At 37.3% G+C, this 16,239-nt stretch overlaps 1 protein-coding gene across 2 annotated transcripts; it reads left to right on the plus strand.

The window, feature by feature from the left end:
* Positions 1-530: 530 nt before the first annotated feature.
* LOC135622740 (uncharacterized) lies at positions 531-14,011 on the plus strand. 2 transcript variants are annotated; one of them, XM_065124880.1, is made up of 15 exons: positions 531-1,199; positions 1,314-1,399; positions 2,618-2,772; positions 2,852-2,916; positions 3,051-3,242; positions 3,337-3,388; positions 4,545-4,811; positions 4,933-5,066; positions 6,058-6,247; positions 6,359-6,418; positions 6,494-6,730; positions 9,482-9,740; positions 9,826-10,031; positions 11,584-11,634; positions 13,354-14,011. In XM_065124880.1, the coding sequence occupies exons 1-15, from the start codon at positions 1,024-1,026 to the stop codon at positions 13,642-13,644; spliced, it is 2,421 nt and encodes an 806-aa protein (XP_064980952.1). In that variant the 5' UTR covers positions 531-1,023; the 3' UTR covers positions 13,645-14,011. The 2 variants fall into 2 exon arrangements, with proteins under 2 accessions (XP_064980952.1, XP_064981031.1); XM_065124959.1 differs by having other exon boundaries at positions 11,587-11,634.
* The last annotated feature ends 2,228 nt before the right edge of the window (positions 14,012-16,239 follow it).

Consider the following 16,239-nt stretch of genomic DNA (forward strand, 5'->3'; position numbering starts at 1 on the left):
AGAGTGGCAAATGTTTTGATTAATTGTCAGAAATCTTGTATTAATATATATCCACACATTAATTCTGAAGTTTAAGCTCCTAAATTATAGTTTTAGATGAGTTTAGAATATGATATTGCTTGCAATATCATTACATTAGTTTTGTGAAATTATCCGAATGCTAGTCAAATCGATCGTATTCCTATATCAAAGTTGGTCAAACACTGATGTAAGATTTAATTATAATTTAGGCTATTCATATTTACAGAATAGTTTATTAATAGTATATTAGTTATCACCTCAACAAAACGGCTTACCTTATTACAATAGACTCATCAACATCACTATTGACACTATGTTTTCGATCTTATGAGACAAGGATTTAACTAACTAACACGTTGATAATTGAGACAATTCATTATCTTCAACTTGCACTATTGTTATTAGAACAGCACGTGACAGTCTTATATGGCCACTGATGAAAGAATGAGACAAAATAAAGGTATCATCGGCTAATAATAATGATAATAAAGTGATCCGATCCCGTTCGATGTCGCGGGCGCAGATCCCCTGTTTAGCATCGCGCAGGGTGAGCGAATCCTCAGCGGACGATAGCTGTGAACCCTGTCCCTGCGGCAGCAGGGAAGCCGCACCCTTTCTCATCGGACAGCGCGACGTCGTCGGTTTCATCTGGCTCCACGGGGACGTCGGTCGTGGCTCGCTTTGATTGGTGGCCCCATAACTCATCTCCTTCCCTCCTCCCTCGGGCATTGGGAGAATCCGCTGCCCCCTTTCCCGGTCCTCTTTTAGCCCTCCCGGTCACGTCCAAAACCCTAATTTCCTCCGCGGATAAGAGGAACGAGACCCCATTTCGCATCCGGATCCTTGCATTTGCCTATCCCATCCAAGTTTTCGATCCATTGTCTCGCCTCTTGGTCGGATTCACGGTGGCAGGGGAACGAACCGGTCAATTCGGATGTGAATCAGGTCGTTCTTGGCGGTGAGGATGCGAATCCTGAGCGCGATCAGGATCTCCAATAATCTATGCCTCCGCGGATGAGATGCCTCACCGGCTCGATTCCGAAGAACCCACCCTCTAGGAGATTGCTTACTCCGAGATCGCGACGGGTTCAATTCTTCACGCCGGACATGCTAGAGACCGTTCACGAGATCGCCATTTATATTCACCGGTTCCACAACCTCGATCTATTCCAGCAAGGGTAAAGCGCTGCATTCTACTTTTCTGTTGAACTTTGTGGTATGAGGTGAATTGCGAGCTTATTAATCTGGATTTTGAGAGTAGAATTTTAATTTTCTTATGTTTGAATAAGCAGATGGTATCAGATAAAGATAAGCGCAAGATGGGAAGACGGCAGCCTGGAATCTTGTGGTACTCCGTCCAGAGTTATTCAGTATGAAGGTACCGATTTTAGATGAAGCTTTTAAAATGTTGTTGGTTGTTTGGTGCTACCTGGGTAATCACTGGACGTCAGATATGTGATGGCGTAGGTTTGCTATGCTTGACACAAGTATAATAATTATGATGCTAGATGTGTTTAACGGGTATGAATACTGTTGTAGTATGCTTCTGATAAGAAGGGTGTATTAGCTGCAACCGTTATGGATGAAGATGTGACGGTGGAGGGAGAGGTGGCACCGTAGAAGTGGAGGACGAAGAGGTGGTGGAGGAAGGGAGGAAGGGAGAAGGCGGTGGAGGAGGAGAGGAAGAGTACCAATGCTAGGGCTGGTGGCTACGAACGTGGGCGGCAGCAGACGGATACAGTGAGGGATGCACGTGATGGTGGACACAGATGCCAGCAGGCACAGGGGCGAAAGCACAAAGTTGAACTTGGGTCTTAGGGTTTGAATTTTTGTTTAAAAAAAAAAAAAAACTGAGCTGGCTTACCACCCAGTCTAGACCCATTATTGGGGCTGAACTAGGTGGTAATCTCGGTTCACATATCCTGAACTAAGCAGGAAGCCCAGTTCACAGACCTTATCACTTGGTTCACAGGAATTGCCAAGCGGTAAGCCCTGGATTGCTCGAAATTGGTAATTCATGTACCGGTCAGTGATCGGACCACTAAATTCCGGCCATATCATACCAAACTGGTCGAAATTGCACTTTATGTCTAGAAGATCTTTTTTTCCTTGAAATCCTATATCCCAATGGTTCAATCCTAATATATTAGATATCTTCTCAGATATATACGTGGATACCAAAGAATCAGTTTTATTTAAATCAGGAAACCAGTATCTGATCACTTGAACTAACTGAAATTCTAAACAAAAAAAAAGCTAATATATCCAAAGATCCATATGAATAAAGTCACCATAATTCAGTCTATTGGACTTAAGTTAGGACTAACTGACTTCCATTTTGCTTAAGGGTAGTTTTTTGGTGGATTAACAGCCATCCCATGACAGCATGGAATGATCGTGACCCAAATAAGTGGGTGTTCAGGCATGGTGCTGGTAAAGTTCTATTAAACTGTCTCCAATTATTGTTACCTTAGTGGAATTCTTGAACATCTTTAGTCTGCGATAGTAACATTTTTATATTCTTCTTGTTTACTTCTTCTCCTCATGCATGATGTTTCTGCATCTCTTGAATTGACATCCTAGGTGTATTTTGCAGCTCCCAATATAGTCTCAGATGATATTTTTGCTGTTTGGAGGATCGATGATGCTGATCATAGTTTCTTTACCCATCCATTCAAAATCAAATATGCTAGACAGGATGTTCCTCTATCTATCATGGTGTCTTTCAATTTTGCTACAGGGAAATATGAGGTTGGCATCATCTTTAGTGACTCACTTGAGGTGAGATCCGTTTGTTTGCATTTTGACACCTTTGTACTTTAATTTCCAGAGACCAGCAAGTTCTGCGGCAATACTAAAGTTTGAGCTCATGTATGCTCCAATGTTCGAAAATGGGTAAGTCAAAAACATGATCACACTGTGAGATTTGTGCTAGCTAGCTCTATCTCTTCTCTATCGATCAATTCTTATTTGTAGTGGTGATTTTCTTTGCAACGACAATTTGAATCTTCTTTCGGTTCCTTTTACAGCCATGAAATTCAGGCCTCTATTGAAATGTTTCCAACTGCAGTCCATGAATTCAGGATTCCTCCTAAAGCACTACATGGTCTGCATTCATACTGTCCTGTTCATTTTGATGCTTTCCATGCAGTGCTTGTTGATTTAAGTGTACACATTGTTTTCCTGAAATCTGGTACCAGCATTCAAGAGAAGGTATCAAGGTTTGTGAAAATTTGAGTTTGTTCTTTTGTCCATATACTAAAATTTACTTTGCTCTCTAGTATGTTTCAATTGATTTGAATTTTGAAATGCCAGTACTTCTCTAATGGTGGAGAATATTGCTGATGAATATTACGGATCCAATCAGGTAAGTGCCCTTCGACACAAAAATATAACGATCCTTTATGTTACCTTCTCAGATCTATTCTTGGATTATGTAAAACTTTTTCCTCCGATGCATATGACCATTGATAATGATGCATTCTAAAAATGTTTGTTTTTAGAATAACAAAGGATCATCAAATAACAAGAAAATGTAGCATAACACTTGAAACATGGAAGCACATCTGAAATAAATCAAATGATTACATCTTTCTAGATTTTTCATTAACTCATTTAGTTTTTTATAATCAGATTATGTTAATTTTTCATTTTACCTTTGTATCCACTAGCACTAAATACAGAAAGTGTATTTTTCCAGTTTCCTATATCCAAAATTATGTGCATATGATCTTCAATGATAATATTATATAAATGGATACCTTGGCCTTTGTGATTCAGGTATCTATCTTTTTATTGTTGTCCTGACTTATTTGTCATTTAAAATCATTAAAACCAAAGGCATTTGGCCACTGTCAGTATTAAAAGCTAATGATAATTTGTTATAGGTTTTTCTTTCCACTCCATCTTCTACTCTGTTGTAATTAATGCTTCGTCTTGTTTATGCAAAATTCAGTTGATGCTTAAATCACTTCGATAGGATGTAATTTAGCAGCACTATATGAATATGAATGCCATTTCTTCAATTTTTCATATCCATTTGGGTTCACTCCACTCTGATAGTGTCGGAAGCTCATACTAATCATCAGCTGTCTTTTGTTTTAGAAACTACCTCCTTTGACTGCTTTACTAGAGTACTAATGAGCACTTTAACTGGATATGAGTAATTGCCACCTCATGAATCTGCATCATACAAGCATATCAAACAATAACGAGACTCAGTTGCTTTTTGGCAACAGTTTTATGTTGATAAACATTAGATGATGCTTACCTTGAACTCATATGCTTTAAAATCGAGAAAAGAATTTGAACTACCTTTCAACCTTCATATTGCAGTCTTAAAATTTTTTGATTTGATCTGACATTTGGTTGCATATTTCTGCTTGTCTTGTTTAGAATTCATCCTAATTATGTTTTGCATTGATCTAGAATAATTCCCTGCAACCATTAAATAAAATTGTGCATATATCTGTTATGCTTTTGCTTATATGTCCTACATATAGCTAACTTTGGTATCTTTTCAGATATTAGGTCAAGGGTGGAGCCCAAAAGCAATTGAAATTGTGAAGTCACTGTTTGTTTCACGTGAGATACTTATGGAAGAAATAAGAAACCTAAGCAAAGCGATTGGACAAAAAATTGATGATTTACATAATGCTGACCTCAATCTTGGTAAATTTGAGTTTATTGGTTCTTCATTGAGAACTGATTTATCTACTGCAAACACGGGCATTTCTGGGTCAAGTATGGGTGTTGGACACTTAGCTGGCATGCTACAGAATATTCTGGAGGTGCTTGTTTTGCTGCATTTCAGCAGTTTATTGCTTTTGAGCATTTTGGAATTCTTATTTTTTTGTAAAAAAAATTCATTATCTAAGTTCCTTTTCAGTTGATATCTATATTCTCATGCAGAAATCGAATGGCACTGTCGATTTTGAGAATGATGTCATGCTCTACTCTTTGTCCAAGGAAGAACTGCTGGATGTATATTTCACAATGGGAAACCAACTCTCTTTTTTGTGGAATACATTTTTGAACTTCCATAGGTATTCCACTTTTGCTAATTTCTCTTTTACATATTGGTTAATACAGTGAACATTTTTACCTTTGGAATGAACTTTTCTGAACTATGAATGTGATATGCCATTAAATTGCTTCTTTTCCATTGTTATTCATCAACTTGGTTTTGATATTTGACATGCAAACCTCCATTGCCACTTCAACAATCCAAGTTTTTAATATATGCATAATGTGTATATCAGTCTCTCCTTCATATTGAAAATTAGGTCCATGATATTGAAACTCATTTACGAGAACTCGTCTATTCATCTTAATTGCACCCTGGGTTTTTCTCTTAATATTGCTAAAGCTATATTTCACGTTATACATTCTTAGTTCTACTTAATATAAAATCTTTAGTTTCTAAGGTTTATTTCCATTACTTTAGAATAATCCCAATTGGACTTTCATCTTCCAAAAATATTGTCTGCAAATTACACTTTGGGGGTCAATCATTTATATAATCAATAAGTTCGTTAATTTACCAGCACAAAAGAGTAAGGATATAATTTTAATGATTAATCCTTTAGTTATAGAAACTTCTTTAGATTCACCCCATGTGACTACTATATCAAACATATCTTTTATCATGTCAATATAATTACTAAATACACATTCCTTTTCTAAAATCATCACGATAAATCCCTAGAAATTTTACCACTGGCTTTTATAAAGTTGTAAAAATATATGAAAATATTTTATCTCTTTTATATTTTTCCATTGGTTGTCTCAATAAATAAGTAAATTCTATGGTTGATAGTGTAGGCATAAAACCAGACTGATTCTTGTTATGCATCTTATTCTTCCTTCATTCACCTTTTCCTAAGGTTTTATAATATGCCTTGTTTTAGTCCCTCCATAGTTGGAGCAGTCTTGAATATCTCCCTTATTCTTATTTAATAAGTACTGAAAGATCTTCATTAACCAGGCATTTTTTGAGTTCTCAAAATCTTGTTAATCTAGTTCATTTGGCTCTAGGATAAATAGAATTGCAATAATTGAACATCTCCATGGTGTTTGGGCTATGGATCGGAAGGCAGAATGGTCCATATGGATGGTTCATTCGAAGATTGAAGTTCCCCACCGGTACTTGAAAAGTGGAGCTGATGATTCTTCTCACCATAATGCACTTGGAAAAGTAGTAGGTGTGAGGAAGTCCAATGATGAGGTAATAATGTCCTTTATTAGTTTATCAGTTACCACATTTTCAGTGTACTTGCCAAATAAATGTTTTGAAATACTGAAGATATTTAAGTGGTTTGTTTTCTTTTATGTGCAGCCAGCTCAAGGTGCAACAACACGCGCTGAACTTCACCGGAGAAGTATTGCCCAGATGAAAGTGAGATATCATGATTGCTACAACATTAGTGCTAATTTATTCCTGAAGATTCTAAATTTCATATGGTGTATGCAGATAAACAGCCACTCAATTCAAGACATGTATATTTTTGGTGATCCTTCACATGTTCCTGTTGTTCTAGTAGAACAACATGTCATTGATCTTCCTAACAATTCATCCTCGCATAGTCCGGATCCAAATGATGCTGCAATACCTACTGGCCCTGGTAAAAATGTTGTACCCAAATTCAGTTTGGGACCCAAAAGAAATTGTCGTGTACTACGAGCAGTTGTGTTTGTGCATGGATTTCAGGTGTGTCCCCAATCGCACTGGCAGTTTTGTTGTTTCACTGTGAAAAGAATGTAATAGGTCACAAGTATTATTTCTGTCCAATATGAAAACTTAGAATCACTTTTGAATTAATATAGCCAACAATCTCGTTTATAGGTTTTTTTGCAGAACACTTTTACCACTGAAATTTGTGGTATCGAAGAACTCACATTTGAACACTCTTCGGATGTTGTTTGCCTGAAGAACTACTTTTTCGGCTAACTATTATATGAAAGGCACAAGAAATAGTAGTTTAGAAGTATTTTTAATTGATATTACCAATTTCCTTGCCCATCCACGATTCCTGTTTGTCAGTGTCCAATTGGTGATTACTGATGAAAGTTATCCTAATATATTAAGATGATATACTTTAGTTATCCTAATGTAGAAGTTATTGTAACTCAGTTTCTTACTTATGGAAGACAAACATATTAAGATGTGATAAGTCAACATTTGGTCGGTTCGCCACTAGTGCGGCCCGTAAGCTCGCGAGGAATTCTCTGCTTTGGGCGATAGGTGTACCTACATGGTTTTGCCCTTCTAGAGCTTGTGAGCTCCAAAAGGCGCTTCTGAGGGTAAGGGTGATCCAGTGGACTTATGAGCTCTTGGTTCCCCTACTCCTTAACCAATGTGATACTAAATGTCCTTATTGGTGCTCCCTCCCGTAGGGGAGCTAAGGGCCCAGGGCCCTCTTTCTAGTGCCAATTTAATAAGTCAATATTTGGTTGGTCCGCCATTGGTGCAACTTGTAGGCTCGCGAGGAATTGGCCACTTTGGGCGGTGCCGTATGGTTTTGCCCTTTCGGGGTTCGTGAGCTCCAAAAGGCCCCTCTGAGGGTAAGGGTGACCCGACGGACTTATGAGCCCTTGGTTCCCCTACTCCTCAACCAATGTGAGACTAAATGAGTCATTGGTTCCCATACTGGAAGGAGCACTGATAAGGACATTTAGTCAAAGGTTCTAAATACCGTACTGTATCGGTGTATTGATCATCTACGGTACGGTACGTACCGAGCTTTACCAAGCACACCAACACATGGTACACTAAAGTGTACCAGTATACTGCCTATACCGGTCCTTTATCAGACCAGTACGTACCACTCGTATCGAGCGATATGGTATGGTATTGTAAACCATGTTTTAGTCCCATATTGGTTGAGGAGTAGGGGAACCAAGGGCTCATAAGTCTGCCGATTCACTCTTACCCTCAAAGGTGCATTTTGATGCTCACAAACTCCAAAAGGGCAAAATCGTGCGGGTACGCCCACTGCCCAAAGCGGACAATTCCTCGTGAGCCTACAAGTCACACCAATGGCGGACCGATCAAATGTTGACTTATCAAATTGGGGCTAAAAGGAGGGCTCTGGGCCCTTAGCTCCCCTACGAGAGGGAACATTGATAAGAACATTTAGTCTCACATTGATTGAGGACTAGGGAAACTAAGGGCTCATAAGTTCGTCGGGTCTCCCTTACCCTCAGAGGCGCCATTTGGAGCACACGAGCTTCGAAATGGCAAAACTGTACAGACACGCCCATCGCCCAAAGTGGACAATTCCTCGTGAGCCTACGGGCCGCACCAGTGGCGGACCGACCAAATGTTGACTTATCATATTGGCGTTAGAAGGAGGGCCTTGGGCCCTTGGCTCCCGTACGGGAGGAAGCATTAATAAGGACATTTAGTCTCGCATTGGTTGAGAAGTAGGGGAACCAAGGGCTCATAAGTCTGCCGAGTCACCCTTACCCTCAAAGGCGCCTTTTAGAGCTTACGAGCTCCGAAAGGATAAAACTGTACGGGTACATCCATTGTCCAAAGCGAACAATTTCTCGTGAGCCTACGGGCCGCACTAATAGCAGATCGACCAAATGTTGACTTTCCAGATTGGTGCTAGAAGGAGGGCCCTGGGCCTTTCGCTCCCCTACAAGAAGGAGAATTGATAAAGACATTTAGTCCCACATTGGTTGAGTAAGGGAACCAAGGGCTCATAAATTTGTCGGGTCACCCTTACCCTCATAAGCGCCTTTTGGAGCTTATAAGCTCCGAAAGGGCAAAACCGTGTGGGTATGCCCATCGCCCAAAGTGAACAATTCCTCGCGCGCCTACGGGGTCGCACCAATGGCGGACCGACCGAATATTGACTTATCAGATTGACACCAGAAGGAGGGCCCTAAGCTCTTCGCTCCCCTATGGGAGAGAGCACTAATAAGAACATTTAGTCCTACATTGTTTGAGGAGTAGGGGAACCAATGGCTCATAAGTCTGCCTGGTCACCCTTACCCTCAGAGGCGCCTTTTAGAGCTCACGAGCTCCGAAAGGACAAAACTATGCGGGTATGCCCATCGCCCAAAGCGGATAATTCCTTATGAGCCTACGGGCTGCACCAATGGTGAATCGACCAAATGTTGACTTATCAAGATGTTATATTTCTTAATCCTGGTTCATTATGGAAATGGAGATGAAAGCCATGAAGCACAAGGAATTCCACCTACAATGAAACAAAAATTACATTAAATTCTATATGTTCTAATATTCTAGTTTGTTATTCACAATCTTTAAATTACCCTTGATCAAACTGTATCACATGGTATCTATGTCTTTGTATCTACAAAATGGCAATTTTTAAGGGTTTTATTTGCAAAGTGAATTTCTAAGTGACATAGAAACTTTTTGTATTGATTGATTAACCTTGTAGATTGTGGCTTTGTTGACTCTGTACATCGTTCTTTGCCATAATAGGGGCACCATCTTGATTTACGACTTGTTCGGAATCAATGGCTTTTGATAGATCCTGGAGCTGAATGTCTCATGTCAGAAGCTAATGAAGAAAAGACAACAGGAGATTTTAGAGAAATGGGTCGAAGGTTGGCTTTGGAAGTGGTTGCCTTCCTTAGGAAGAAAATGGATAAGCTTTCAAGATATGGAGGCTGTAAAGTCACAAAGCTTAGTTTTGTTGGGCATTCTATTGGAAACATCATCATCAGGAGTGCCTTAACAGGTAATGATTATTTACTCGAGGAGTCATGATTATTTACTTGAATATGTCTTTTTCTGATATCTGTGTAGCATGTACTATTTTGCAGAGAGTGTAATGGGACCTTTCTTGAAGCACTTGTATACATATATGTCAATATCAGGGCCACATTTAGGGTATTGGTACAGCTCAAACTCTTTGTTCAATTCAGGATTGTGGCTTTTGAAGAAACTCAAAGGAGCTCAGTGCATTAATCAACTTACTTCTACTGATGATCCAGATCTTCAGAATACATTCTTTTACAAGCTCTGTAAGGTAATAAAGAACTAAATATTTTAATATTTGCAGGAATTGCTACACATAATATACTAAGTCAGACTAGATAGGCTTTAAATTTTAGGGGGTTTACATATCTATCCTTTCAGTGTTAGGAAGTAGTATATTTGTACCTACAAATTTAGTGTAGCATATATGTCCAAATATTGAGATCCTCCATATAAACCCGTTCCTTTAACATCCATCCAAAAATTTCAGATACTAATTATTGTTATCAGTAGCTATCTTTAGTTAAAAAAAAAAAAAATACAAAAACCTAATTTTTTTAATATTTATATCATCATTAGTGTCAACTAAGTGATTTTTTAAAGAGTCCTAATGACGATTAAAATTTTGAAGTCCTTAATTGAACAGTCACATGATGACAGACAGACAGCTGATGAAGATTAACTAAAATGGCATATATGCAAGTCTTCTGGGTTTGCTGGGATTTATATGCTAGACATATTTTTAGAAGTTAAAGACAATTACTGGCCTCGGAGGGACCTATAAGTAACTTTTCCTTTTTTAAATTATGAATATTTAAGAATTATAGATAACATATTTTTATCAAAAACTAAACCTTGAGCAATTATTTGTCATTATTACTATATTCAGCAATTGTTATCCATCAGATAATAAAAGAAACTAATAGATATACACTATCTTCTACAGAAACTGTGGCCCTTGCTACAACTTTGCAATGAAAACTCGGTTTTCACTATTCCACTGTATCTTTTCTACCCGTTTTAGTTTATATTTTCATCACCATTATAAACTTGACTAGTATAAACAGATGAGTGTAATTTGTTTGCCAGTTTGTGATTGCTGGTTGAAACTAGTGGTGATCTGCTCCATAGTTTCTAACTCTCTATAATTTATAGTTCTCTGCCGTGCAACCAAAGTATGTTAGAATTTAGATGTAGTAAGAGTGAAGAGAGAGAGTCTAGACATAATTGTCTCTCCCTTTTTGCTGGAAAAATGAACATGTTAGCATGCAGCACTTGTTTTGAGCATCTCTTCCCATGTTAGCAACCTAAAAAAATTAAAGAATACTACCATGATGCATGCCTCAGATTTGCAGTGATGACAACAACATTTGAAGTCCACACTAAAAGCTTCACTAAAGGACAGGTGAGTTATATAATAGTGTAGAACTGTAGATATTTGTTGTGAAATGGATTTCCTGCTTATCCGAAGGAACATGAGAAGAATGTTGTAGAAATCTTTGTTAAGATCTTTTGTACTGCTTCATTTCAAGATCGTTTTTCTCTGGTTCGTGAGTTGTACTATTCCAACTTTAAAATATTGTTTGAATAGTTACTTACCATCTGGTGTTGACTTACCCCAATCAAGCACTGGTGAAATACACTTTGTACGACTCGATATACCTTTATTTTATTTTATATTTCATCATTGTTAGGCTGTTCATGATGGTAAACTGCTTAGTACCTTTGTACCAATCCAGCAAGTTTGTTGAAACCAGAATAAAACAAGTCTTTAGAATCTTGCTTGTATGTAATTTCTTATATGTTATCTTGTCATTTTTCAGCAGAAGACATTGGAAAATTTCAAAAACATTATCCTGGTATCTTCCCCACAGGTACTATATTCTGTAAAGTTCTTTCCTGTATGTACTAAAATTAAACTGGCAGCCTGTGAAAAAAAGGAAACTAATACTTTCATAGGTTCATTCCAAATGCACATAACACTACAATTTTTTGTGCCATTCTTGAACCTTATCTTGGTCCTATGATCTATTGTGCTTTCTCCCACAGTAATGAAAATGTTTTGGTCTTTCACTTTTATCATAACCACTGTGTCATGCTTAAATGTACATTGTTAGAGTGGGTGCATTTAATTGAATTTTAAGACCATTCTATATGATTGGCCCCTAGAACCGTATATTGGTATATTTTGATGATTTTTTAGATAAATGGTGTTACCGAACATCTAAATTTGCTCTTCCAAGCAAACCACTAAACACTTTCTTTTGTTTTTTCTCCTTTTCTTTTTCTTGAGAAAAGGTGACCTGATCAAAATTTGGCTCCTTTAACCCCTGATGGCCGAAAAAATAAGCAACTTTCAAGTTCTGCATTTGGCTACATTGTCTTATTTTGATTTTGTTTTCTGCTTGTATTTGTGTTATTTCTGCTGTATTGACAAACAAGGAGTACAAATCATTTAAATAAGTAGCTTATGCCTAGATTCATATTTGTTAAACAGATGCTGTTTTCTTTTTTAATGGCATTTATTTTGTTTTTCAGCTAAGGCTCCATTTTTCACTGCATCAAAAAAATGTTTCCTCTAGCTTTTTTTTCTCAGACTAGGGTTTTCAACAGCACGATCATTACATCTAGTCTAGGATTATTATGTGTGATAATGTATTTTATTGACAGAATTCTATCGGACAACTTTCTGATTGCTTTTATCTTACGTCTACAAGTGCATGCTCATAAAAGATGTCACGAGTTGAGTCGATAGGATAGCTGACCTATTTATTTGATAAGTCTGAACCAACAGCTTAAAATTTTTGGGCTCATGTTGATAATATGGTAGACCCACTCTAGTCTTATAAACCAACTCAAATCTGCACCCACTTCCAATATGGATCTGATTCTCCTCTTGTGGCTTGACATCTAATAAAAGCTGAAACCATAGCCCAAAATTATATTTCAGTATAATGCACGTCATGCATTGCCCAAGGGTTGCTCCTAATCCTTTCCTATTTGGGTCATGCATAGTACTAGACATATTTATCAATTGTAACAACTCCTTTTCGTACGATAACTGACTCATTAGTTTGATAAATTTGAACCACTCCCATAATGCTCAATCCCAAACTAATAATGGTAGACCTACTCTGTCCCTATAAAGCAAACTCAAATCTCTTCCTCTTTTCAAATCTTCTGCCACTTTCATTAGGACTAAACTAGTATGTTTACAAATGAGTGCCCGATTGAAGTCTAACATGATATATAAGTGGCTTTGGGAAAAAATAGTTAGTGGCTTGTTGCAAACTCTGCAAACATAGTTTTATAATCTAAGTGGCAGAATTTGAAAATGTTAGCATGTGCTTTTGTGATACCTATTAACAGATTATGAGCCTTTCTGAATACATTGATCTTTAACCCTCCATAGTGCCGAATTTCTTTTTGTAGCAAAATATCAAACATGAAGAAACTTGCTATTTATCATTTATTCTAGGTCATCCTGCTTCACCTCTCAACTTGTATCTGTTGACACTTGATGTTTATTCACATGCAAAACAAATGATTGCTGTAGTAGTTCTTTTAATTGGTTTCCTTTTTTTTTTTTCCAGGATGGTTACGTTCCTTACCATTCTGCCAGAATTGAACTGTGCCAGGCATCGTCTTGGGATCAGTCAAAGAAGTCTCACATCTTCATGGACATGCTCAACAATTGCTTGGATCAAATCCGTGCTCCTTCATCTGAACGGAGAGTATTCATGCGGTGTGATGTGAATTTTGACACATCTTCTCAAGTGAGGAACTTGAATACAATCATCGGGCGAGCAGCACACATAGAGTTTCTTGAGACCGACATATTTGCAAAGTTCATCATGTGGTCCTTTCCAGAATTCTTCCTTTGACGAGTGCACTTGTGAAACAGCTTTAGCTTCTCGTGTTCTCACTTCTTTGTCATCCATTTCTGTTGTCCCCACTAACATTAGTGCAGCTGCTAATATGATATGCTAAGAGGTCATTACGATGCTCTGGGAGTGAACACATGGAGCATCGAGCTGGAATGAAACACATAGGAGTCTGTTGTATAGTATCTTCATTCTAAAATTCATTTATTTCATTCCTTTTTTTTTCATGAATGTACATGTAATCACCTTTCTCATATATAACATTATTTAATCTTTTTCCTCACAGAATTCTGCGAGGTTATGTAAAGGTAATATGCATCTGGTAAGTGTAAATATAATAAGCTGGAATTAGGAGTGTTTCATAGTACTTTTTGTGTTGTTCATCACGTAATTTGCAATTATATTCTTGTTTGCAATGAAATATTATTGTATTGTTCATGACGTGCTTCTATCATCAAAATCCCTATGAACCCTATATACATATTCAGTGTCACTTTGCGGCTGCCACAAGCATTAGAGTCCACAATTTATTAGAACAGGTTTGTCATTGTCCGAAATCAGTTTCCAGAAGGTGAGGAAACATGACATTATCAAGAAAGATCCTGAGTTTAAAGCTTGAAGTTATGATCATTGTACGCCACTAATGACCACATATCAGCCTGAGGCAAATGCTGCCCTAAAGACATCTGAATGCTCTTGATTTAGTCGCAAACTCATGATGAAGCATAGTTAAAGCGAATCATTTGTGGGTTTTCTCGGATAAATCCCTCTTATCTTTTATTTCGCTTGTAGAAATTCCCTCCCATCACAAACTCATTAAAGGGCCCTCAATATTAGAAAAGACATGAGTTTCTCACCAAAATCCACCTAGATTGGATAGATTCTTTAGCCAAATCATTCTGTAAGGGGAGGAGCTCTCTCTAAACAAAATGAGAAAAGGTAGTTTGATCCTGCAAAATCCACAAATGTGGGATTTTTTTTCCCCCCCTCGGAAATCACTCTTAAGATATTCAAATGGTTACCAAAGGTCAAAATAAGCAAGCAAAAAATTGTGGGACAATTTTCCTGAAATAAAAATTCTATTTTTGGATTTTAAAAAAAAGTATCATAGTTTTTAGTTTTTCAATTTGGTGCCCAATATTTCTTACAATACTCGTAATACCCCTCGTCTTACCCATTGCTCGTCGCCTATACCATCTTCGCTCTACAGTGGCCACCTTCGTCTTATCGTGAAGTTCCTCGGTGCATAGCCTTAGTCCTACAATCCATGAAGTCTCTATCCTCAACGTTAACTATTCTCGTTATCGGTTATCATCTTTGACATATCGTGAGGTCCCATTGTGAACTTCCTCGTCTTGTGATTATTATCCTGAGCTTTCATTGATACTATCGCTTTGACTCAGAGTGAAAGGGTAATGAGAAATTGTTGACGTTTGCGATGCGTATGATGGCTCTGTTGGAATGAGAAAGGAAGAGGTTATGAATGATGAGGCTCAACAAAATTATCTCATAGATGATTGGGGATGACAAAGAAGTTGCAACGATAATAGAGAAGAGAAAGGGAAAAAGGAGGGCGAGCCCAAAGTCGCCTCTATAGGGATATAGCGTGTCAACAAGTGATGATAGGGAGAGTGCCAGGGCATCGAGTTCTCGTGGCAAGGCAAAAGTGATGAACAATAGTGAGGATATTACGAGTATTATATAAAGTATCAAATAAGAAAACTAAAAATTGAAGGGATGTTCTAAGAAGAGCCTCAAAAAGGAAAATATTTTCAGAGAAATAGTCCAAAATTGTATTGTATAAAATCATATTAATATAGATATTTACATTTCATGTTGATTATATATATATATATATATATATATATATATATAATAATAATAATAATAATCAATGCAATTCAACTATTAAAACTTAGAAGTGCATATGCAAATAGTCTACTGGACTCCTAACCTAAGCTCTAATATCATAAATTCTCCTAACCCAAATGGTACAATAAGAATTGGTGTTGAAATCAATATCTTTTTAGTTCTTAGAAACTATTTTCATAAGCCTCAATTGATTCAAATTTAATATTTTTTCTTATTAATTGAATAAAAATTATCAAAAATATGTCTATGGATTGGTATATTTGTTAGATCAAATGGCATAATTAGGAATTCAAAATGCTCATATCTAGTCCAAAAAGCAATCTTGGAAATGTCCTCTTTGATTTTCAATTGATTATACCATACTCTCAAATCAATTTTGAAAAACGCTGATGCACATTATAATTGATCAAATAAGTCATCAATTTTGGGGAGTTGATATTTGTTCTTAATAATCCCCTTATTCAACTCCCTATAATCTATGCACAATTACATTATGCCCATTCTTTTTCTTTACAAATAGGACTAATGCTCCTTACGGTGAAAAACTAGGATGAATGAGCCCCAAGGAGCTCATACAATTGTATTTTTAAGATGCTTTGGAAACAGGTTCAATGTATGACATTAAGTCTATGACAAACTCAATTTCCCTACCGGGTGACAGTCCAGAAAAGTCCTCTGGAAATACTTGAAGGAATTCACTCGCAACCGACACAACTTCTGGCT

This window comes from Musa acuminata, chromosome BXJ1-1, assembly GCF_036884655.1.
Source record: "Musa acuminata AAA Group cultivar baxijiao chromosome BXJ1-1, Cavendish_Baxijiao_AAA, whole genome shotgun sequence".
NCBI lineage: Eukaryota > Viridiplantae > Streptophyta > Magnoliopsida > Zingiberales > Musaceae > Musa > Musa acuminata.